Source organism: Oncorhynchus clarkii, chromosome 5, assembly GCF_045791955.1.
Source record: "Oncorhynchus clarkii lewisi isolate Uvic-CL-2024 chromosome 5, UVic_Ocla_1.0, whole genome shotgun sequence".
Taxonomy (NCBI): Eukaryota; Metazoa; Chordata; class Actinopteri; order Salmoniformes; family Salmonidae; genus Oncorhynchus; species Oncorhynchus clarkii.
Window position 1 is genome coordinate 42,429,083 of NC_092151.1, and position 26,149 is coordinate 42,455,231.

Sequence of the window (26,149 nt, forward strand, 5' to 3'; positions counted from 1 at the left end):
AAAAAAACATTTTAAACTCCCATCCCGTCTCCAACCCTCTCTTTCTCCCATCCTCTTTCTCTCTCATTATCCTCCTTTCTCTCTCTCTCTCTCATTATCCTCTTTCTCTCTCTCTCTCTCTCTCTCTCTCTCTCTTTCTCTCTCATCCTCACCCTCTCCCTTTCTTTCTCTCTCCCCCTCTATATCTCTCTCCCTCCTCTGCACCCTCTGTCTATCCACCCCCTCTCTCTCCCTCTCTCCCTTTCTCTCCTCCCACTCAGTCTGCAAACTGCCCTGAGATCAAGATTTACGCCGACAGTTTAATGAATCCAGTGCCTCTTAATGCTCGGCACACTCTTGTGGCTGAGGCCCAGCCTTTCCTCATGTGACGTTTCCATGCTAAGCTTTATTGGCAGACAACAGATAAATCAGCAGGCAGGAGAAGTGAAGGTGTGCAATGGAATAACGTCATGTTTGATCTCTGTGCTTACTAAGCCATGTTGACATTGAGAGACCAATGTTACATATATACAGGAGACAAATTGGAGCTGGAGGCTAAGCCTTGTGTTATATATGGCATATTTGATTTATCGTGCTGTTACAACTTATGCCAATAAAGCACCTTGGAGTTTTGCACTCTGTGTGTGTGTTTGTTGAGGGGGAGGCAGGCAGAGTGCTGCAGATTGGATTGTTACGTAAAGGCGTGTCAGATTGGATTGTCTGGGCATGGCTAACTTTATCCGACATGACTGTGTACACGCACAGCCACCGACAGGGGAAGGGGGAGAGGGTTGGGTGGAGGTAGGTAGGTAGGTAGACATGGAGGGATATATTTAGAGAGAGGGAGAGAAAGAGGAGGCAGGAGGTAGGGAAGAACCCCCTCGCAAGGGAGGAGAGAAAATGTCATGGTTAGGGTTCAGTGAAGTGGTAGATCAGGAACATCAGCGTATCAGGGCATTAAAGGACCAGGAGAGGAACTAAGAAAAGGTATATGACCAGTTATTGGTCCTGGGAGCAAGGGGAGAGAGTGAAGAGATACCTGCACGGCCAAGGGGATTGGATTTATAGACCGGTGAGCTGTCTGAGCAATATATACAGCAAGGCACAAAGCAATAGTTTATCCTGTGGTTATATTTCTGTGGGCAGGCAGAACAGAGGTAATAGCGGGTGTGTTTAATGTTGTGTGAGAGAGAGAAAGGGAGAGAGTCCAATTCAGTACACACCTCCTAGGAGCAGCCTCTAGGTAGGTGCACATTGCATTATGTCTGTTCATGACTGTAATTTATGAAGTAGATTAAGGTTCTCGCTACAGAAGTTTCTCGTGGGAAAATATTTCATTAAGTTTTATAATGACCCAGGAAACACACGTGTACAAACACACACACATCAGCCCATCGAGAATAGATGAAATACAGTCCGTAAATCCTTCGGTAGATGTAGCTGGGACTGTGTGTAACATATAAGCTTTGGTACAGTGAACAAGACTAAAGAAGACTCCAGGCTAGAGCTGAGCCCAACCTTCTAATAAGTAAGCTGACGTGACATGTCCCTATACGCACATAGCTCACAAAGCCATTGACAGAACAATATGTTTTCACAGGTGCCAGGTCACATTACAATAGGAATCTACAGCTGGACAGCCATCGGCTACAGCAACATAACAGGTTAAGGATGTATACTTTGAGCCTAAAACATGGTATGTTAGATGTTGTGAAAGATTGCTGAGAATTTCATTCTTTTGGATCATAATGGTGTTTTTGTATTATTTTTATTTTCATGTTTTTTTCTTTTTGCAATTGCCTGGAAAGAACTTTGAGGATCTAGAGCATATAAATAAAATATGTATTTTATAATTATTAGACCAAATAATAAAGACAATCGCTGTACATTAATGACCAGCCAATTGAATCAGCTGGTTTGCTCGTTAGTGCATTTGTGCTTATATTACTTCGTAGCTAGCTAGGTTACAGCTAATCCTGCAGCTAGCTAGCTAATGTTACCGCTAGCATATTAAACCGAGGTCTTCAGTGCACCACAAAACTATGTTGGATTCCGGAGAAAAGGCCTGGGTATTACCTCCGTGAGGCTGAATGAGTTTTCAGGTTTAAGGCAAGGTTATTCGTAACTCCAGGCTATCTCAATTTTCAACAAATTGAGCCGCTAGCCGGATTACTCACAATTTTTCCAATGAGTGTCCTAAATGATTGTTCCGTCCGTGCTATCTTGACCCAACTCCACTACCAGAGAAGGATGTAAGACAGTGGCTTGCTCTCGTAGGTCAGTGGGAAGTGCCAGTGATACCACATTACCATCTTCAGGAAGCTAATTCAAGGGGATCCACATATTAATAGCCGGCAAACTAGTTGCAATTATTATTACTTTTACGTTGTGGTCGGGTTGTATACTAGTTGGAAAATTTGATTTTGTTAATTGTATTTTTAGCAACCTGAAAAAGACGTCTTTATCTGGTTGTAATCTGTAATCTTGGTGCTATCTTGAAAATAATATGTTTTTTTTAATCTGGGAGCAACAGAGACGGTTTAGTTGTAATCTCGTTATTTCACGTCTTCTCAACAAAACAAAAAAATGTACAACCAGAATATAACGTCATTTTGGCCTCGTGCCAAATGTCACCCACGGGATCAGTCTAGTTTTCTACTGATAAGTCTCCCAAGAGGGAAAATGAAAGATTTTGTGACCCATGCCAGGTGGTTGCGGTGGCGTAGTTTCAAAGGCCTGAATAGCATTGGGAACAGGTGATGGGGATACACTGTCTAGGCCATGGCACACTATGTACATACACTCCCTAGGGGGTCCTTCTGTGGGCTGGCAAGCTGTTGTGCTGCAATGTCCCTGTCTGGCCCAATGTCCCAAGACCAAGAGCACATCACTGCATTTCAGTAATAGGAAAGCTCATCCTGATCACATTTAAGACACCTGGACACCAGACCATCACTTTAATCTAACCCTTATTTTACCAAGTAAGTTGATTTAGAACACACCACATCCTAAAAACTAAGGGGGGGGGGGGGGTGTATAACCGGGGAGAAAGAAAGTCTGAGTATGAAAGTGATGGAGAAATGGAGAGAGAGAGAAGGGATAGGGGAAGTGGAAGAAGTGAGATATCTAAACGAAGAAACAGGGAGGTAGAGATAGAGAGAGATGGTGAAATGACGGAAACGGCAAGGTCACATTTCTGGCACGGAGCCTAAAGTGGCCCCTAGAAATGCACAGTGATGAGATGAGAGTGAGAGGGGAAAGATAGGGAGCAGAATGACAGACAGCGCTAACAGCACAGTGTTTCTACAAAGAGGAAGCAAGGGTGTAAGAGTGTAGGGACGTGTGTGTATCTGGGTGTGTGCGTGCGCGAACGAGCGTGTTCACGCCTGAGCGAGTGTGATACTGTTAACATGAAGAAGAAAAAAACGTCTGTGTAACCTATGAACTCCATTTACCATATGGGCGCAATGAGAACACACGCTGTAACATTTAAAATAAAAAAAGTCACATACAGTACACACACCAAGGCATGCATCACAGTGTACACTCGTGCTCTCATCTCATCCATACACTCCAGCCATTACCACAATCCCGTTCTCCCCAATTAAGGTGCCACCAACCTTATGTGACATACACACACCCCCCCCCACTCTTACTCGTGGAGAATATGCACTGATAGCATTCTGCTTCAATGTGCAAACCGGCATCTCTGACGACCCAATCTAAGCCCCTTGGCCTTTAAAGGTGCTCATAAAGATGCACATTCTCACACACAACTCCCACACCTGCTGTAAAGCACATTCCAACACGCACGCACACACTCACACATGCATATGAACTCAAACACACACACACACACACAAGCATAAGCACACACATGCAAGCACACGCTCAAACATACACGCACACGCAAGCATTGTGCACACAACCAGACACACACGCGTGAGCACCTACACACACACGCACACACACACACACACACACACACACACACACACACACACACACACACACACACACACACACACACAGCACAGGTTTCTCCCCCAGTCAATTCTAACCGTGGTTGTGACAAGGTTACACACCAGAGTAGAAAGGAAGAGAAGGATAAACAAGTAGAAACCAATAACTCACCAGTTAATCCACTGCACCAACCAAGAGCATGTATTCCTTATATCAGTATTTTACACTTGCCCTCCGATTATCTGTTTTTCTTTTCCCTCCTCTCCTGGGACTAGTTCTCCTCTCCCTCTGTCGTGGGCTGTTTGGGTAGAAGTAAAGTGATGCTCGGTATATCCTTCAGGACACTGAACAGAGGAGTCACACACACCACCCCTTCTTCTCTTCTCTCACTTTACTGTTTCACTCACATGCTTCTTCTTCTCTTTCCTCCTCGCTGTTTGTTGTTCTTTGGTATTCTTTCATTTTCACATCGCTCCAGTTTTTTTTTCTTTCTTTCACTCCTCTCTGTCACTGCTGCTTTGTGTGCTCCGATCCTCCGTTCCCTAGTATAATCAGTGAGTACTCCATCTGTCCCCCCCCCTCTCTCTCTCCCTCTGCTGTGCCCTCTGTTTCACTCTCTTCTCCCCAAATTCATCTCCTCAACTGTGAGCCTCTTCATCTCCCAGCCTGAGCACTGTGGCTTTGCAGGTGAATGTCAGTGCGTGTGTGTGTGTGTGTGTGTGTGTGTGTGTGTGTGTGTGTGTGTGTGTGTGTGTGTGTGTGTGTGTGTGTGTGTCTGAGAGTGTGTGTGCAGGCACGTGTGTGAGACAGAATGGGAGGGAGAGCAGGAGTAGAGACACAGTGAACAAACAGGCAGTTATCCTCTTAAATGCTCCGTTCAGTTCGCTCCCTCTCTTTCTGTCTCCCTCTCTCTTTCGCTCTCCCTCTCTGACCTCTCTTTCCCTCCCAGTGACGCCGCACAAGTCTTGTACACTTGTCAGCAGAGGGAGGGAGAACGAAAGAGAGAGAGAGAGAGAGAGTAGGAGGCAGGAGAAGGTGGGGCTTGTGTGTGTCTGTCTAATTAAAAAGCAGAGTATGTACAGCTGCAGAGAGAGGGAACGAGGGAAAGTGGGAGAGAGCCGAGCGAAGGAGTGAAGTGATCTAGGGGGCGGGACCAATGGGCAGAGAGGGAACGGGGAGTCACTAGGGGATGGGGATAGAGGGAGAGTGTGAGTGAGAGAGAGAGAAGGGGGGGGGGGGGGAGACCCTAGTGTGTGAGGTTGGAAAAGGAAGGAGGTATGACCGGACACCAAGGTCAGCTGTAAAGGGCTGAGAGAAGGGCAGAGGGGGAAGCAGAGAAGAAAAGAGAGAGGATGAGAGGGATAAGAACAGACAGGTCGAATTCTGCAGACGTATGTTGCTCGTAATATGAACAGAAGAAGCACAACCAGAGGAATTCTGATGAGGGGAACAATGGAGAGAGTGCATATGGGTAAAGCACCATAGAAATATTCCCCTAAAAACAGATCCCCTAGAATTCTATTCATAGCCATACACACGGTTAAAATATAAGGTTAAACAACTGTTCTGTATGGATACAGTATCTACAGTATAAATATGTTTCAAATCACCTTGATGTTAAACTACCGTATAAGCAGTTTTATCCCAGTGATGATTCATAGATAAATTTGGCCCTGGCTGCAATTTATGCCGAGGTCTTTCTGTGTGTGTGTGTGTATGCCTATGTGTGTATTTCTTTGTGTGTGTGTGTGTGTGTGTGTGTGTGTACTCTATGTGTACGTGTGTGACTACACTGCCACACACATTTGCACATTCCTTGCATGTGTGGGTTTATGTGCAAATTAAGCAGTGCCCTGTGATGTCACGCCCCAGTGGATACATCTAATATGTTGTTTTATTCAGTCACGCTCAGGTTGTTGCTCTCTCTCTCTCTCTCTCTCTCTCTCTCTGTTTTACATGAAAGAGAGTATATTATATAGTCCCTTGACTAGAACCAATTGATTCAGGCAATTTTCTTCTTGTATTGTTGCGACTGTATCATCATTCCTGCAGTACTTATCACCTCAGGCTAGTGTCAACCACCTAGGCTGGCTGGGAGAGGGGATGGAGAGATAAGGTAAATGCCTTGGGGGGGGGTGAAGGAGGGTTGACAGATCTCATCCCATTTTATCAACCCTGATTACTTATCTTGTCTTCTCGTCTCTTTCTCTCTCTCTCTCTCTGTACCTCCTGTTATTGCCCAGTTGCTTTACATTCAGCCTTAAATGTACATTTGAAACGGCAGAGGAAAAACAGGCTCATTGATTAAAGATCCACCAGGGACTATGAATAATATTTTGGGCTATGGTAAATACGTGCATACGTTTCAATGGTGGCAGTTGAGAGAGGATGACAGCCACTAATACTTAATTAATATTAAGTACTCATCCTCGGCGGATTTGAGACAGATATTAAGTTTTACAAAAGGCCGTGGCAGCAGTCATGTCCCTCAATTCATTCAACTAGAAGTGTGAACCAAGCGCTTAAAAGTGCAATAGGCCTCAGTTGTTTGCTTATACAGAACCATGGAGAAGTGTTGATTCGTGATCCCTCTATAAGTCAATAGGCATCCGTCCTCTAGGGGCGAGACCGGGAAGTGTAATTATTATTTATCACGCTAATCCAAACGGGCTCGGCGGGGCAGCCAATCAGATCCTGTTTTCACTGGGTCCACGGGAGCCAACGGAGGAACACAACTAGTTCTGACGTTCATTAATCAAGCCAGTCACGTCTGGCCGGCTGCAAAAGCGACTTTTAAGCAGAAGCCTTTAGTGCCGACTCAGATCAAGTCATCAATCATCTCCTAATGCAGTCTGGTAGAATCGGGAACATTGTCTAATGGGAGGATCTAACCGTAGCCATTACCTGAAAAGGTTGTATTATTTCGCTATCTGCGAACGTAAAACATGATGGATTAGCACCACAGACGGTCATTTGCTGGACTCTTAAGAGCAGGGCATCCCAGAATGCATCTCATCTTCTATGACACAGAGACGTGGTCTAAGACGGAACATTGTCACAGAGATCTTAAATTCCATTGATGAATGGGTAACTTCTGGGTTTCTGTACGATTGTATCTCATAATGACTTTCTCAGGGCAGAACGGGAGGATAGATGAGATGAGAAACAAAGCTAAACCAATAGGGGGGGGGAATAGTTTGTGAAAGCCAGTATCAGAATAGTTTGTGAAAGCCAGTATCATAGGCCTAGTTTTGGCACGGGGTAACTTGTGGATCGTTGGCGCCAGGGTTTTAAGGGCCCGAAGGGTTGGCCAGAGACGGAAAGCAAAACACCATAACGGGAGAAGGACTGATTCTTCATTTACGGCCTTCTGTGACAATGACTGCTGTATTTGAATCAATACAAATTGCATTGTTCATAAAAATGTAATGCTAATGCGGTAGTAAAAAGTGTCTGACTGCACAATTTTTTTAAAACACGAGTACAGTATTCTATAGGCCTGGCGAGTTGTGAAAACTGCAGTAAAGATACTGTAGTCATCTTTAGGAGCTGTGACAACCAGGTGGCAGTGTTGCCTATAAGGAGCAGGACAACCAGTTGTATAACGGACACAAAGCAACATCAACAACATCAATTGAAGAGGTTCATAATAGCCTACATAATCATCAACATATCTACATATCTACTCTTCTTATAAGAGATGTCTTTCATCTATTGATGTTCATCCCTCCATCCCACTGCAGCGTGCGTGCGTTTCTTTGAAGAGGACAATGATGAGAAAGAAAGTGCAAAAACATGGATTCAGAGGAGCTACTGTGCGTCATGGCACCCACGCCCTTGTGCTGTGCTATCTCTGCGGACACAACAACATGCACTTACTTCATAGGCAGAATGAGCCTGAGCCCGCGGAGTGCTGATGTCACTAGTTGCCGGGCTTCCTCTCAATGGAACGAAATAGATGAGTCACTGTCCATCCACCACAAGCTGTCACAACAACTCACAAGCCCCTTCATTTGACGCAACGAATTAAAGACGGCAAATGGTTCAAGCGGGGTACACATATCAGTGTGTGGAGTAAACATTTCAAAACATTGCAAAGAACGACACTTTTCCAATGTGTAGGCCATTGAAATTCATGTCAAATGTTAATGGGAGTATCTATTGTATTCTAATCCACCACACAAATGTCGTCAGCTAGTTTACATTGCTGTGTGGCTCTTAATTAAATTGCTGTTGAGCTTCAGTCGGTTTTGTTTACCTCGACCTGCCCTGCACATGGGGAGGGAGGGATAACTGCGTGCAGTACGTCACGGTCTACGCGCTAAGGCAACAACAATACACGAGAAAGCGACATACTGTAGGCAGTTTATAACACACCGTTTTCCCCACACTGTGCGTTTTTGACCGTTTCAAAATCTCTCTCCACCCTTTAGCCACTAACCATGTCAGGCTCGTCGACTCCAGAGGACGCGTTGTACGGTAAGGGTTTTGGGGCGATGGATCGTTATTGGGTCAATGCAAAGTCGGGTCAATTGTGATTGATTTGTGCTGTAGTAACTATGAAATGTTTATAAAAAAGCCTTGTAACTGCCCTATGATGACTATTTCTCTGTGTATACCCTTGGGATAAACTATGTTCAACTGTTTTTCTAGGCTAACATTTAAATAAATAATTCCAAGAGGGGTCCATCAGGAAAATAACATTATTGATGTATAAATTATTATGTTCGTCCTCATTAGGCCTACAATGCTTATTTTTAGTAACAATCAATTAATGATGCATGAACAGTGACCTCTTTCACCAGAATAATTTTGTTTATCACATTTTAATTTATTAATGGACAACGTTTATTTATAGTCATTGTCCACGACCTAATGCATGGTTAACGTGGACTTGTGAGAAAATTATGTGAGAAAATGGGCATGTTAGGGAGAGAAATGTAAGTATGCCATTTTTAAGTTATCATTGTTGTTGCCACTGACATGGTCATCCTGTAAACAGATTTTATGACTCACCAGTTTGTATATCACTAAACCAATTAAGCCCAGGAGATTTACCTGAAGCTTATAGCTCACTGTACAGTTTGCTTATAGCCTCTACAGCACATGGGGGATGTTGTATAGCTTTCATAATATCACAGCTAGGACATACACAAAGCTTTGGCACAACGACACATCTTTGCTTTGTTTTTCAAGAACTAGGCCTATATTAACACACATAACATACACCTGATATGCACTACAGTACTTCTATGGAAGGATACTGGGCTATTGACAGACATTGGGTGCTGCTGCAGTGCAGCCTGGTCAAGGCCACAGAGAGAGAGAGAGAGAGAGAGAGCACGAGCAGGCTGGCAGCCAGTGGTTATGTCATGACTCTCTCTCTCATTCTGGGAGGAAAACTAGGGCAATGGCACAGTTTGCCCTCTGCCCTCCCTTCCCCTTTCCCCATCTCCACCCCCCTCTCCACTGTTGCTGTCTATATGATCTCTCACTTACCCTAAAGCAAATAATAAATGGGAAGAGACAAAAATAGAGGATGGGAGGATGTGTGGATGAGGAGAGCAGGTGATGATGTTTGCATTCCGCAGAGAGAAAGAGATAGAATGAGAGATAAGGAAATAGACGAGAATGAGACAGGAGAGTAAAGGGTGGCTAATCTCATACAGAAATAAGATCTTACATAATCATTCTGTCAGGCTGTGTCAGTGGTTGTCCCTGTTTGTTTTTGTGTTAGTGTGTGTGTGTGTGTGTGGTTGTATTGTCCCTGTTTGTTTTTGTGTTAGTGTGTGTGTTGTGTGTGTGGTTGTCCCTGTTTGTTGTGTGTGTGTTACACTCAAGCTAAACTAAGGACCAGGGGAAATACAACATTCGTTGTTACAAATGCCCTTATGTCAGTAAGTCATTGGGTCTTGTCTAATACTATGTCAGGAATGGGATGTCCTGTCTGCTTAAAAATGTACTCTTGAATAATTTCAGCCATTAGTTTTGAAGGTGATGCTCACAAGCCAAAAGTGGTTCCCGTTTGTTGTGTACTAAGTCATCAAATTGCGTATGATATGTTACGTCCTACATATATATATTTTTTTGCAATTCGTATGGTGAATCCCATGTGTACTATATGTTACCAATTTGTTGTGCTTAAGATCCTGGATTGCAACTTTAAAGGGGACCGAATACCTATGTCATGTCCAACAACAACAGCAACACAGACCTAAGGGTTTTTACTAAAAAGAAGGATCAATGAGTTAGCCAGCAATGTTTGATAAACCATGAGAAATAACTGTTGATTTTCTGGTTCACTAACAAAGCTAAACGTATATACAGTGCCTTGCGAAAGTATTCGGCCCCCTTGAACTTTGCGACCTTTTGCCACATTTCAGGCTTCAAACATAAAGATATAAAACTGTATTTTTTTGTGAAGAATCAACAACAAGTGGGACACAATCATGAAGTGGAACGACATTTATTGGATATTTCAAACTTTTTTAACAAATCAAAAACTGAAAAATTGGCCGTGCAAAATTATTCAGCCCTTTTACTTTCAGTGCAGCAAACTCTCTCCAGAAGTTCAGTGAGGATCTCTGAATGATCCAATGTTGACGTAAATGACTAATGATGATAAATACAATCCACCTGTGTGTAATCAAGTCTCCGTATAAATGCACCTGCACTGTGATAGTCTCAGAGGTCCGTCAAAAGCGCAGAGAGCATCATGAAGAACAAGGAACACACCAGGCAGGTTCGAGATACTGTTGTGAAGAAGTTTAAAGCCGGATTTGGATACCAAAAGATTTCCCAAGCTTTAAACATCCCAAGGAGCACTGTGCAAGCGATAATATTGAAATGGAAGGAGTATCAGACCACTTCAAATCTACCAAGACCTGGCCGTTCCTCTAAACTTTCAGCTCATACAAGGAGAAGACTGATCAGAGATGCAGCCAAGAGGCCCATGATCACTCTGGATGAACTGCAGAGATCTACAGCTGAGGTGGGAGACTCTGTCCATAGGACAAATCTGGCCTTTATGGAAGAGTGGCAAGAAGAAAGACATTTCTTAAAGATATCCATAAAAAGTGTTGTTTAAAGTTTGCCACAAGCCACACCAAACATGTGGAAGAAGGTGCTCTAGTCAGATGAAACCAAAATGGAACTTTTTGGCAACAATGCAAAACGTTATGTTTGGCGTAAAAGCAACACAGCTGAACACACCATCCCCACTGTCAAACATGGTGGTGGCAGCATCATGGTTTGGGCCTGCTTTTCTTCAGCAGGGACAGGGAAGATGGTTAAAATTGATGGGAAGATGGATGGAGCCAAATACAGGACCATTCTGGAAGAAAACCTGATGGAGTCTGCAAAAGACCTGAGACTGGGACGGAGATTTGTCTTCCAACAAGACAATGATCCAAAACATAAAGCAAAATCTACAATGGAATGGTTCAAAAATAAACATATCCAGGTGTTAGAATGGCCAAGTCAAAGTCCAGACCTGAATCCAATCGAGAATCTGTGGAAAGAACTGAAAACTGCTGTTCACAAATGCTCTCCATCCAACCTCACTGAGCTCGAGCTGTTTTGCAAGGAGGAATGGGAAAAAATGTCAGTCTTTCGATGTGCAAAACTGATAGAGACATACCCCAAGTGACTTACAGCTGTAATCGCAGCAAAAGGTGGCGCTACAAAGTATTAACTTAAGGGGGCTGAATAATTTTGCACGCCCAATTTTTCAGTTTTTGATTTGTTAAAAAAGTTTGAAATATCCAATAAATGTCGTTCCACTTCATGATTGTGTCCCACTTGTTGTTGCTTCTTCACAAAAAAATACAGTTTTATATCTTTATGTTTGAAGCCTGAAATGTGGCAAAAGGTCGCAAAGTTCAAGGGGGCCGAATACTTTCGCAAGGCACTGTATGTGTTGTTGTCAATTAGACCAGGCCCATTTCAAGCTTATCTCCCCCCCAAAAAATAATTCTGAATATTTAGGCAAGTTAGCTGGCTAACTCGTCAATCCTGCTTTGGGGTAGCCCCTCTGCATTGCATGTCCTAACATTAGGCCATCTACTGTAATGATTGAGCAACAACAGACAATTACAATCTCTTTAGAATCTGTCTGTATATTTTTTTGTCTGTTCCTGCTGTGTCATTCCACCTGCAAGGCTGATAGGCTGATAGGCTGTGTTGGTTTAGCCTTCCTCCTGGTTTAGCCTTCCAGAATTAGGCTTCAGTAAAGTTATTCTGGGAGATTCAATATGATTGAATGAGATTAACTGAAATGTAAACTATGGAATGATCCAGGATTAGCTCTTCTCTCAGTTGCAACATTACTGAGAGGTTGCAAAATGAACAGTAATACATTACACTCACAACAGTTTCAGGGGAATAGAGACAATTCAAATGTCATTACGGCTATGTACAGTGTTAACAATGTGCTTTAACAATGTAATAGTTCAAGTACAAAAGGAAAAATAAATAAACATAAATATGGGTTGCATTTACAATTGTATTTGTTCTTCGCTTGTTGCCCTTTTCTTGTGGCAACCGGTCACAAATCTTGCTGCTGTGATGGAACACTGGTATTTCACCCAATAGATATGGGAGTTTATCACAATTTGGTTTGTTTTCAAATTCTTTGTGTATCTGTGTAATCTGAGGGAAATATGTGTCTCTAATATAGTCATACATTTGGCAGGAGGTTAGGAAGTGCAGCTCAGTTTCCACCTCATTTTGTTGGCAGTGTGCACAGAGCCAGGTCTGCCTATGGTGGCCTTTCTCAACAGCAAGGCTATGCTCTGTACATAGTTAAAGCTTTCCTTAAGTTTGGGTCAGTCACAGTGGTCATGTATTCTGCGATAGTGTACTCTCTGTTTAGGGCTAAATAGCAGTCTAATTTGCTCAGTTTTTTTGTTAATTCTTTCCAATGTGTCAAGTAATCATCTTTTGTTTTCTCATGATTTGGCTGGGTCTTATTGTGTTGCTGTCCCGGGGCTCTGTGGGGTCTGTATGTGTTTGTGAACAGAGCCCCAGGACCTGCTTGCTTAGGGGAATCTTCTCCAGTTTCATCTCTCTTGATTTGATTGCTTTGTAATGGAAGGTTTGGGAATCGCTTCCTTCTAGGTGGTTGTAGAATTTAACGGCTCTTTTCTGGATTTTGATAATAATCGGGTATGGGCCTAATTCTGCTCTGCATGCATTATTTGCATTATGTTTTTGCAGAATTGTTGTCTTACTGAGATTGACTGTCAGGGCCCAGGGCTGACAGGATCTGTGCAGAAGATCTAGATGCTGCTGTAGGCCCATCTTGGCTGGGGACAGAAGCACTAGATCATCAGCCAACTGTAGACTTTTGACTTCAGATTCTAGTAGAGTGAGGCCGGGTGCTTCAGACTGTTCTAGTGCCCTCAACAATTCGTTGATACAGTGGGGCAAAAAAGTATTTAGTCAGCCACCAATTGTGCAAGTTCTCCCACTTAAAAAGATGAGAGAGGCCTGTAATTTTCATCATAGGTACACTTCACCTATGACAGACAAAATGAGACAAAAAATCCAGAAAATCACATTGTAGGAATTTTTATGAATTTATTTGCAAATTATGGTGGAAAATACGTATTTGGTCACCTACACAAGCAAGATTTCTGGCTCTCACAGACCTGTAACTTCTTCTTTAACAGGCTCCTCTGTCCTCCACTCGTTACCTGTATTAATGGCACCTGTTTGAACTTGTTATCAGTATAAAAGACACCTGTCCACAACCTCAAACAGTCACACTCCAAACTCCACTATGGCCAAGACCAAAGAGCTGTCAAAGGACACCAGAAACAGAATTGTAGACCTGCACCAGGCTGGGAAGACTGAATCTGCAATAGGTAAGCAGCTTGGTTCGAAGAAATCAACTGTGGGAGCAATTATTAGGAAATGGAAGACATACAAGACCACTGATAATCTCCCTCGATCTGGGGCTTCACGCAAGATCTCACCCCGTGGGGTCAAAATGATCACAAGAACAGTGAGCAAAAATCCCAGAACCACACGGGTGGACCTAGTGAATGACCTGCAGAGAGCTGGGACCAAAGTAACAAAGTCTCCCATCAGTAACACACTACGCCGCCAGGGACTCAAATCCTGCAGTGCCAGACGTGTCCCCCTGCTTAAGCCAGTACATGTCCAAGCCCGTCTGAAGTTTGCTAGAGAGCATTTGGATGATCCAGAAGAAGATTGGGAGAATGTCATATGGTCAGATGAAACCAAAATATAACTTTTTGGTAAAAACTCAACTCGTCGTGTTTGGAAGACAAAGAATGCTGAGTTGCATCCAAAGAACACCATACCTACTGTAAAGGAAAGAATGAATGGGGCCATGTACCGTGAGATTTTGAGTGAAAACCTCCTTCCATCAGCAAGGGCATTGAAGATGAAACGTGGCTGGGTCTTTCAGCATGACAATGATCCCAAACACACCGCCCGGGCAACGAAGGGGCTTCATAAGAAGCATTTCAAGGTCCTGGAGTGGCCTAGCCAGTCTCCAGATCTCAACCCCATAGAAAATCTTTGGAGGGAGTTGAAAGTCCATGTTGCCCTGCAACAGCCCCAAAACATCACTGCTCTAGAGGAGATCTGCATGGAGGAATGGGCCAAAATACCAGCAACAGTGTGTGAAAACCTTGTGAAGACTTACAGAAAACGTTTGACCTCTGTCATTGCCAACAAAGGGTATATAACAAAGTAATGAGATAAACTTTTGTTATTGACCAAATACTTATTTTCCACCACAATTTGCAAATAAATTAATAAAAAATCCTACAATGCGATTTTCTGGATTTTCTTTCCTCATTTTGTCTGTCATAGTTGAAGTGTACCTATGATGAAAATTACAGGCCTCTCATCTTTTTAAGTGGGAGAACTTGCACAATTGGTGGCTGACTAAATACTTTTTTGCCCCACTGTATATATGTTGAAGAGGGTGGGGCTCAAGATGCATCCCTGTCTCAACCCACAACCCTGTGGAAAGAAATGTGGTTGTTTTTTGGCAATTTTAACTGCTCACTTGTTGTTTGTGTACATGGATTTTATAATGTCATATGTTTTCCCCCCCAACACCACTTTCCATCAATTTGTATAGCAGACCCTAATGCCAAACTGACTCAAAATCTTTTCTGAAATCAACAAAGCATGAGACGACTTTGCCTTTGTTTATTTTGTTTGTCAATTAGAGTGTGTAGGGTGAATACATGATCTGTTGTACGGTCATTTGGTAAAAAGACAATTTGACATTTGCTCAGTATATTGTTTTCACTGAGGAAATGTATGAGTCTGCTGTTAGTGATAATGTAGAGGATTCTCCCAAGGTTGCTGTAGATGCATATCCCATGGTAGTTATTGGGGTCAAATTTGTCTCCACTTTTGTGGATCGGGGTGTGATCAGTCCTTGATTCCAAATATTGGGGAAGATGCCAGAGCTGAGGATGATGTTAAATAGTTTAAGTATAGCCAATTTGTGGTCTAAATATTTTATCATTTCATTTAGGATACCATGAACACCACAGGGCTTTTGGGTTTGAGGGTTTGCATTTTGACCTGTAGCTCATTCAATGTAATTGGAGAATACAGTGGGTTCTGGATATAAGCTGATTCTAAGATTTGCAATTGATCAAGTATATGTTTTTGCTGTTTGTTCTTTGTTATAGAGCCAAAAAGATTGGAGAAGTGGTTTATCCATACATCTCCATTTTGGATAGATAACACTTTGTGTTGTTGTTTGTTTAGTGTGTTCCAATTTTCCCAGAAATGGTTTGTTTAGATTCTATGGATTCTTCAATTACATTGAGCTGATTTCTGATGTGCTGTACCTTCTTGTCTCTCTCTCTTGCCCCCCCCCCCCCCCCCCACCCCCCCACCCCCCACACACACACACAGGCTCGTGGGTGGAGCTGGAGGAGCTAATATCAGCAGTGAGCAGCAGGGATAGTCTGACAGGGCAACAACAGGACACAACTTCCTGGGCCCTGCAGGGGGAGCTAGAGAGGATCCTGCTGGAGGCACAGCTTGAGTGTGAAAGGAGTAAAGACAGGTCAGTACCCTACACCAACACAAATCTCTCTCCCCCTCTGTGTGTGTGTGTGTGTGTGTGTGTGTGTGTGTGTGTGTGTGTGTGTGTGTGTGTGTGTGTGTGTGTGTGTACATACATGGATGTCTGTTGTTACTGAGAAGTCCCATTGACCTGCTTTCTTTGTTCAGTCCTCCCCTGGTGGTGACTCCTCCGCAGACCACTGCTTCCCCTCCCCACAGTGAAGGCAGCAGCAGTACAGACTGTGTTACCATACAGGTACGAAACACATGCATGCAGGCACATAACACTCAAATGTAGCAGTAGCAATCCTTTGCTATTAGATAGCTCTAACACCACACAAGTCAGTGTTATCAAATCAAATAAATACACCAATTATTCGTCACATGCTTTGCAAACAATAGGTGTAGACTAACAGTGAAATTATTACTTATGGGCCCTTCCCAACAGAGAAATAAGCTGTTCAGGGTCCTGTTGGCTCCAGACTTGGTGCATTGGTACCACTTGCTGTGTAGTAGCAGAGAGAACAGTCTATGACTTGGGTGGCTGGAGTCTTTGACAATTTTAACGGCCTTCTTCTGACACCGCCTGGTATAGAGGTCATGGATGGCAAGGAGCCTGGCCCCATTGATGTACTGGGCTGTATGCACTACCCTCTGTAGCGCATTGTGTCGGATGCCAAGCGGTTGCAGTGATGCAGCCAGTCAAGATGCTCTCAATGGTGCTCTCAATGGTTTTTACTATCTGAGGGCCCAAGCCAAATCTTTTCACCCTGTTGGTGTGTGTGGACCATGATAGATCCTTATTGATGTGGACACTCAAAGCTCTCCATCCGCCCCACTACAGCCACGTTGATGTGAATGGGGGCATGCTCAGCCCTCCATTTCCTGTAGGTCCTTTGTCTTGCTGACTTTGAGGGAGAGGTTGTTGTTCTTTGCAACTCAATGCCTCTCTGACCTCTAGGCCTACCACCATTGTGTCATCGGCAAACTTAATGATGGTGTTGGAGTCGTGCGTGGCCATGCAGTTGTGGGTGAACAGGGAGTACAGGAGGGGACTAAGCACGCAACCCTTAAAGGCCCCATATTGAGGGTCAGCGTGGCGGATATGTTGTTGCCTTCCCTCACCACCTGTTGGCGGCCCATCAGGAAGTCCAGGATCCAGTTGCAGAGGGAGGTCTTCAGGCCCAGGGTCCTTAGCTTAGTGATGAGCTTGTTGAACGCTGAGCTGTCGTCAATGAACAGCATTCTCACATAGGTGTTCCTTTTGTCTAGGTGGGAAAGGGCTGTGTGGACTACAATAAAGTTGGAGTCATTTGTGGATCTGTTGGGGTGATATGCGAATTGGAGTTGGTCCAGGGTGTCTGGGACGATGTTGTTGATGTGAGCCATGACCAGCCTTTCAAAGCATTTCATCGCTACAGATGTGAGTGCTACGGGGCGATAGTCATTTAGACAGGTTACCTTCTGGTTCTTGGGCACACGGACGATGGTGGTCTACTTGAAACATGTAGGTATTAAAGACTTTGTCAGGGAGAGGTTGAAAATGTCAGTGAAGACACTTGCCAGCTGGTCAGCGCATGCTCTGAGTATGCGTCCTGGTAATCCGTCTGGCCCTGCAGCCCTGTGAATGTCAACCTGTTTGCAGGTCTTACGCACATTGGCTACGGAGAGCATGATCACACATGCAGAACAGCTGGCGCTCTCATGCATGGCTCAGTGTTGCTTGCCTCGAAGCGAGCATAGAAGGCATTTAGCTCATCTGGAAGGCTTGCGTCACTGGGTAGCTCGTGGCTGGATTTCCGTGATAGTTAGCAAGCCCCGCCACATCCGATGAGCGTCAGAGCCGGTGTGGTAGGATTTGATCTTAGTCCTGTATTGACGTGAATGCCTGTTTGATGTTTCATCGGAGCGCGTAGTGGGATTTCTTATAAGCATCCGGATTAGTGTCCCACTTCTTGAGAACAGCAGCTCTAGCCTTTAGCTCAGTGCGGATGTTGCCTGTAATCAATGGCTTCTGGTTGGGATATGTACATACAGTCACTGTGGGGACGACGTCATCGATTTACTTATTAATGATGCTGGTGACTGACGTGGTATACTCATCAATGCCATTGGAGGAATCCCGGAACATATCCTAGCCTGTGCTAGCGAAACAGTCCTGTATCTTAGCTTCATCTGACCACTTCCGTATTGAAGATAGTCTTGAACGGAGCTCGTCCAGTTTGTTCCCCAGTGATTGTACGTTCTCCAATACAAGGAGGGTTTATGTACTCGTCGACGTAGTTTCGTCAGGGTGCCCGCACGTCGGCCTCTTTTACGCCACCTTTCACTTTTTCGAGTTTTGGGGATTAGTGCCTGGTCTGGGGTCAGCAGTATGTCCTGCGCCTGCGCCTCCGCCTCATTGAAGTGGAAATCTTCATCCAAATCAATGTTAGTGATAGCTGTTCTGATGTCTAGAAGCTATTTTCGGGTCATAGGAAATGATGGCGGAAACATTATTTACAAAAAAAGTTAATATTAGCACAAAAAAAATGAAAATATCAGAATTTGTCAGGAGCCCGGTAAAACGGCTGCTATACATTGCAGCGCCATTCTTAGTCAAAACATGATGGCAAATGTAATTGATAATTGACATTTAACTTTCCCTCTCTTCTCTACCTCTCTCTTCCTCCTCTCCATCTCAGTCCGAAGAAGAAGGGGAGAGGCTCCTTTCCGAGTGGGTATGGGACTGGTCCAGTCGGCCCGAGAACCTTCCACCAAAGTAAGACCCTACACATAGAATTGGAACGACTACGAATTGATTCTCATTCTAATTTGTTCTAATTCCATTTACCTTACATTGACCATGTCTCAGTGAATCATTTCACCCCTAGTTTCATTTTTAGGCCGTCATTGTAATTAAGAATTTGTTCTTAACTGACTTGCCTAGTTAAATAAAGGTTAAATAAAATAAACATTAATTTACACACGTACTTGGCTGCCTATGACAAGTACTGACCCGTGAGGAGCCTGTGGATGTGCTATAGGGAATGTAGTCATTAATTTTTATACATAATGAATGAAATCTTGTACAGTAACATTGAAACATGACAGATATCTCTCGCTGTTACACCTAAACATGACAGATGCTAGTCTTGCACATAGTTTCATTTCATTTTTACATTAATGTACATGAATGTATGTTTCTTCTCATGTTATGGCGCTACTGAACAGCTCACAGTCTTTTCTTGAAATATTCTAACTGACAAAATATGAGAACTAGAATTTCTCCTGAGAAATCTCCTTTTATCTTGAGGAACAAAGTGTGTTTTCTTCCCTCCTTCTCTTTCTCTCTATGTTCCCCTTTCTCCATCTCTTTCTTTCTTCATCTTCCTTGTCTCCCTTTCTCCCTCCATCTCCCTCGCTTTTTTCCTCCCTCTCTCTCGATTCTGCCTTATGCCTCTCTTGCACTCAGGGAGTTTGTGTTCCAGCACCCGAAGCAGCAGTCGGGCTCTCTGAGCGTAAGGAAGAGTGAGGTGATGAAAAGAGGCCTGTTCTCCTCTGACGTCCTCATGATTCTCATCCCCTCGCTGCTTGCCTCGCACCTGCTCACACTGGGAGTAGGGTAAGAGACACACACACATTCACACTCACTCACTCACTCACTCACACTCACACTCACACACACACACACAGTCGAAAGCATATACACGCACTATAATAGATAAATACAGGACATAAATGCTACCGACACTAAGAGATAATGAGATACAGGTTGTCTTAGTAATGATAATGTACTATATGACCACCAGCACCTGATGCTTTTTTTTATTATAGATCTCTTTCCTAATAGCAGCAATCTGTTTTTATACAACAAGGAGGTAAATGTGCATCCTTCATTATTAGCAGTATATTTCTCTCGCAGGATCTACATAGGGAAGCGATTGGCTGCCTCCACAACTAGCACTCTGTGACGTGCTTCCGGGCAGCGCTCCCATTCGCTGACGGCAGACCAATAGGATCTCAGCCCTCGCCACAGTACACTTGTTGCCCTTTCTCCCTGTCATGCGGCAACTTTCTTTACCAATGTCTCTCTGTATGTCTGTCTGTCTGTTTGTCCACCATCCACCAGAACTTTGTGTGTCTGTCCGTCAGTCACCCAGCATCTCTGAATCTGTGTTTGTCCCAGGGCCAGAGCGTGTCTGTTTGTGTGTTTGTCTCTCTCTCTCTCTGTGTGTGTGTGTGTCAGGGCAGGACAGTTGATACTCTACGGACATTGTGTCAATGACTCAGACTGAGGTCACTTTTACTCTCCCAGCAGAGTAACACTGATCTCAATTAACTAACAGAGAGAAACGAGTGATAAGATCGAGAGAGAAAAGAGAGAGGAAGAAAGAGAATAACACCCAGATAAATCCCCATTGAAGGTGTTAGCAGATTGTTGAAGAAATGGGGTATATAGCCCAATGCTTTCCCAAATAAAAACCAGAATCTAATCCTGGTGAAAGAAAGAGGTCATCAACAGAGCCATATACAGGCAGTATATGCCTATATGACTCTGGTCACCAATATTATGTGTCAGACATGCCAGAACTGTGATGAGCCCAGGTGATTTGTATTAGGTTGAGGAATGGTTTGTTTAATGTTCTTTGTGGTTTACGACCACAAAAGTGGCGCTCTGGTTTTGCACTTTGTCCTATATAACCATCTGACTGTTTGAACTCTGAACTCTTTGAATGACTATAACCCCATTAAACTTCATTTGTCACCCGTGTCCGTGATCCATTTGTCTATCTTACTCCATTTTTCCTTTTCCATCCACTTTTATTGTGTTTAGACATTCGTTGTATTTTAGAGCGTATTATTTATTTTATAAATGGTAAAAGTGTGTTTTAGATCGTATTATTTATTTTATAAACGGTATAAGTGCTAGAGAGCTATGACATAATAAGAGATATATCAAAACTAAGACATTTGTATAAGTTAGCCCCGAACCTTATTCAACAATTTGTCTGGTTTGTTTGTGTGATGCCATTGTTTAACTGAAATAGATTCTCATTTAGCCATACAAGAGTGGAAAGAAGGACTAACAGGCTGTTTCAGTAATGTGAGTCATTTATCTGGACCGTAAACTACAACATCTGCTGGCCATTCTAAGAGCTTTTACATGGGAGATGAATCATTGCATATCAAAGTGTTTACCTAATAAGTTCACCTTGCTAACAGTATTACTTGTGTGTGCTGAGATAGATCCAGCCACAGTTAGCTACCATCCCATGGCACGCGCACGCATCGGGCTGAAGGTTTTACAGGAACGTAGTGACATCATCAACACCCGTCTGTTTTTTTCCAACCCCCCTGACATCACTTTAGACCTTAACCCTTTAATTTTTTTTTTTACAAGCGTGCACTGACATGTAATCAGTCCTTTAACACTTGCAGCTTTGACAACAAAAAAAAGGGAAATCCGCACACTGCTCTTGCTAGTATCACTGCGCTTTATTAAGCTTTACGTATCGGCCTCGAGGCCTTCGTCAGCTTTCCCAAGAAACAAACACCAACCATGTGCAACGCATGTCCTCCAATCCCTGTTGAACATCATATATAAAGTAACAGGGCTGGGTTCGGCAAAGGGAGAAGGAGTGCTATTTTACTGCACTGGGTAAATTGCCCCCATTTGTTAGGAGCCCTGGCCCAAGTAAATGGCTTTTTCATCCACTAGCAGGATGTTTGATGTGAAAGCTCCTGCTGGGCTCACACTGCTAGCCCAAACACACCGAGCTGACTGCGCAACCCTAAATGGGTCGCTCCACCAAGTTGGTGCCTTTCGAGAAGTGTTTTTTTTAAACGACAAGGTTGATTTTACCTCATTTTTTACATTCTGTCATAAAGAGCACGCGTTCAAGTGGTTAACCTCTCTTAAGTCTAAGCCGTTGGGTTCTAAGCTAACATCACAGAATTGTTTTAAGATGGTCATACTATGGATCAATTCGCCATTTGATTTCAAGAAACAACGTTTTGAAGTGTCTGTCTTATATCTAGGGGATTCAAGAAAGCTCAGGAAATATTTGTCGTTATTTTTTTCTCTCACATATTTAAACCCTTTTCCTGGGTAGGCACAAAACTACCTTCATCCTTCCATACATTTATTAAAACCGGTTACCTTCAGACAAATCCCGTGACACCGGTGGACGTCGTCGTTTTCGGGACGCGACAGACATTTTCGCGAGAAGACTGATTTTCGGCACGACTCGTGGTCTGACAAATGCCACTCTAGCTCTGCCACCTTTTACCGCAGATGCGGAAGTGCAACATAGGCGGGTGCGGTGGATTGAGACGCATCCAACAGATATCTCTAGCTTAAATTGATAGATTTGGAAGGGGATTTTTTTATTATGTCACTTAGACTGACACACCGGTGAGTCAATAGACTGTCAAAGCAACAAAATAACTAGGGCTTTACAATGATGGTGAAAACGTGGAGAAAGGATAGGGTTAAGTGTGTTCAAATTTTCCTAGAAGTCACAGAGGGTGCACGGAGTGACATGACAAAATTCAGAATTTTTCTTTATTCATAAAAAAAATCTGATTTATTGAATTCTCCATGTGATCTATATTAAAAGGGCATAATTTAATAAAATAGTCTTAAAATTCAATATTGGTGCACAATATCTACCTAAACTCAGCAAAAAAAGAAACACCCTCTCACTGTCAACTGCGTTTATTTTCAGCAAACTTAACATGTGTAAATATTTGAATGAACATAAAAGATTTTAACAACTGAGACATAAACTGAACAAGTTCCACAGACATGTGACTAACAGAATTGGAGTAATGTGCCCCTGAACAAAGGGGGGTGGGGGGAGGGGGTCAAAATCAAAAGTAACAGTCAGTATCTGGTGTGGCCACCAGCTGCATTAAGTACTGCAGTGCATCTCTTCCTCATGGACTGCACCAGATTTGGCAGTTCTTGCTGTGAGATGTTACCCCTCTCTTCCACTAAGGCATTTGCAATTTCCCGTTCATTTCTGGGGGGAATGGCCCTAGCCCTCACCCTCTGATCCAACAAGTCCCAGACGTGCTCAATGGGATTGAGATCAAGGCTCTTTGCTGGCCATGGCAGAACACTGACATTCCTGTCAAGCAGAATGGCTGGTGGCATTGTCATGCTGGAGGGTCATGTCAGGATGAGCCTGCAGGAAGGGTGCCATATGAGGGAGGAGGATGTCTTCCCTGTAACGCACATCGTTGAGATTGCCTGCATTGACAACAAGCTCAGTCCGATGATGCTGTGACACACCACCCCAGACCATGACGGACCCTCCACCTCCAAATCGACCCCGCTCCAGAGTACAGGCCTCGGTGTAATGCTCGTTCCTTCGATGTTAAAAGCGAATCCGACCAACAACCCCGGTGAGACAAAACCGCGACGCGTCAATGAAGAGCACTTTTTGCCAGTCCTGTCTGGTCCAGCAACGGTGGGTTTGTGCCCATAGGCGACATTGTTGCCAGTGATGTCTGGTGTGGACCTGCCACACAACAGGCCTACAAGCCCTCAGTCCAGCCTCTCTCAGCCTATTGCAGACAGTCTGAGCACTGATTGAGGGATTGTGTGTTCCTGGTGTAAGTCGGGCAGTTGTTGTTGCCATCCTGTACCTGTCCCGCAGGTGTGATGTTCGGATGTAACGATCCTGTGCAGGTGTTGTCACATGTGATCTGCCACTGCGAGGACGAACCTCTGTCCGTCCTGTCTCCCTGTACACTGTCTTAGACATCTCACAGTACGGACGTTGCAATTTTTTGCCTTGGCCACATCTGCAGTCATCATGCCTCCTTGCAGAATGCTTAAGGCACGTTCACGAAGATGAGCAGGGACCCTAGGCATCTTTCTTTTGGTGTTTTTCAGAGTCAGTAGAAAGGCCTCTTTAGTGTCCTAAGTTTTCATAACTGTGACCTTAATTGCCTACCGTCTGTAATCTGGGAAACACTGGGAAACAGTGTTTAAACCCTTTACAAGGAAGATCTGTGAAGTTATTATTATTATTTTTACGAATGACCTTTGAAAGACAGAGTCCAGAAAAAGACCGGTTCTTTTTTTTCTGAGTTTAAAATATCGGGGATGCAAAGTCACTCTTTTTGTGGAACGACCCATATACTGTACAAATAGTGTTGTTGGAAGAGCACAAAAGCACCTGGTTTCCATTCTCAAGCACACACACACACACACACACACACACACACACACACACACACACACACACCTTCTGTTCTGTACTGCACCGTTTTTACACAACCTGCATTAAAGAACAAGCGCTGTATGGAGAAAATAAACCTTTCTCAGGAATGCTGTATATTGTTTACAATCCCACTATGTTGATTGCAATTGGTCAATCTGGGTTAGGTCATGTTCTAATTACGGTTTTAGAGGACAGGTGGTTTTGAAGGGTAGATCTAAGCAGATTCTTCTACAGTGATCCACCCTGTCCCCCTCTCACCCTAAACCAGTTCACACAGCAGATACCTGGCTCTCACAGGGTGTGCAGAGAGACCCAATCTACCGTAAACCCTTACCCACCCCACCACCCTCCCTAACCCCCACCCTTCCCCATCCCACCACAAATACACAGCCCATTTCAGTAAAGACTGTAGCATTCTCTGTAGCAGGGGGCAGTGTGTGGCCCTCCTACGAGAGTTTGTTCCTACAGTGCCTTGCGAAAGTATTCGGCCCCCTTGAACTTTGCGACCTTTTGCCACATTTCAGGCTTCAAACATAAAGATATAAAACTTTATTTTTTTGTGAAGAATCAGCAACAAGTGGGACACAATCATGAAGTGGAACGACATTTATTGGATATTTCAAACTTTTTTAACAAATCAAAAACTGAAAAATTGGGCGTGCAAAATTATTCAGCCCCCTTAAGTTAATACTTTGTAGTGCCACCTTTTGCTGCGATTACAGCTGTAAGTCGCTTGGGGTATGTCTCTATCAGTTTTGCACATCGAGAGACTGAAATTTCTTCCCATTCCTCCTTGCAAAACAGCTCGAGCTCAGTAAGGTTGGATGGAGAGCATTTGTGAACAGTAGTTTTCAGTTCTTTCCACAGATTCTCGATTGGATTCAGGTCTGGACTTTGACTTGGCCATTCTAACACCTGGATATGTTTATTTTTGAACCATTGTAGATTTTGCTTTATGTTTTGGATCATTGTCTTGTTGGAAGACAAATCTCCGTCCCAGTCTCAGGTCTTTTGCAGACTCCATCAGGTTTTCTTCCAGAATGGTCCTGTATTTGGCTCCATCCATCTTCCCATCAATTTTAACCATCTTCCCTGTCCCTGCTGAAGAAAAGCAGGCCCAAACCATGATGCTGCCACCACCATGTTTGACAGTGGGAATGGTGTGTTCAGGGTGATGAGCTGTGTTGCTTTTACGCCAAACATAACGTTTTGCATTGTTGCCAAAAAGTTCAATTTTGGTTTCATCTGACCAGAGCACCTTCTTCCACATGTTTGGTGTGTCTCCCAGGTGGCTTGTGGCAAACTTTAAACAACACTTTTTATGGATATCTTTAAGAAATGTCTTTCTTCTTGCCACTCTTCCATAAAGGCCAGATTTGTGCAATATACGACTGATTGTTGTCCTATGGACAGAGTCTCCCACCTCAGCTGTAGATCTCTGCAGTTCATCCAGAGTGATCATGGGCCTCTTGGCTGCATCTCTGATCAGTCTTCTCCTTGTATGAGCTGAAAGTTTAGAGGGACGGCCAGGTCTTGGTAGATTTGCAGTGGTCTGATACTCCTTCCATTTCAATATTATCGCTTGCACAGTGCTCCTTGGGATGTTTAAAGCTTGGGAAATCTTTTTGTATCCAAATCCGGCTTTAAACTTCTTCACAACAGTATCTCGGACCTGCCTGGTGTGTTCCTTGTTCTTCATGATGCTCTCTGCGCTTTTAACGGACCTCTGAGACTATCACAGTGCAGGTGCATTTATACGGAGACTTGATTACACACAGGTGGATTGTATTTATCATCATTAGTCATTTAGGTCAACATTGGATCATTCAGAGATCCTCACTGAACTTCTGGAGAGAGTTTGCTGCACTGAAAGTAAAGGGGCTGAATAATTTTGCACGCCCAATTTTTCAGTTTTTGATTTGTTA

The 26,149-nt window shown here is 43.7% G+C and overlaps 2 protein-coding genes across 2 annotated transcripts in view; one reads left to right on the forward strand and one right to left on the reverse strand.

The window, feature by feature from the left end:
- LOC139409692 (proline-rich protein 36) overlaps positions 1-4,620 on the reverse strand; it is a 50,833-nt gene extending 46,213 nt beyond the window's left edge. Inside the window, exons 1-2 of the mRNA XM_071155098.1 lie at positions 4,350-4,620; positions 4,114-4,240 (exon numbers count right to left, since the gene is read on the reverse strand). The gene's annotated coding sequence lies outside the window, so the exon portion shown is untranslated. The remainder of the gene's footprint in view (positions 1-4,113; positions 4,241-4,349) is intronic.
- Positions 4,621-8,214: 3,594 nt separating this feature from the next.
- On the forward strand, positions 8,215-20,761 carry LOC139408874 (BCL2/adenovirus E1B 19 kDa protein-interacting protein 3). The gene is made up of 6 exons (XM_071153286.1): positions 8,215-8,421; positions 15,856-16,009; positions 16,177-16,264; positions 18,693-18,769; positions 19,463-19,612; positions 19,913-20,761. Exons 1-6 carry the CDS (start codon positions 8,385-8,387, stop codon positions 19,959-19,961), a joined length of 555 nt encoding a protein of 184 aa, XP_071009387.1. The 5' UTR covers positions 8,215-8,384; the 3' UTR covers positions 19,962-20,761.
- The last annotated feature ends 5,388 nt before the right edge of the window (positions 20,762-26,149 follow it).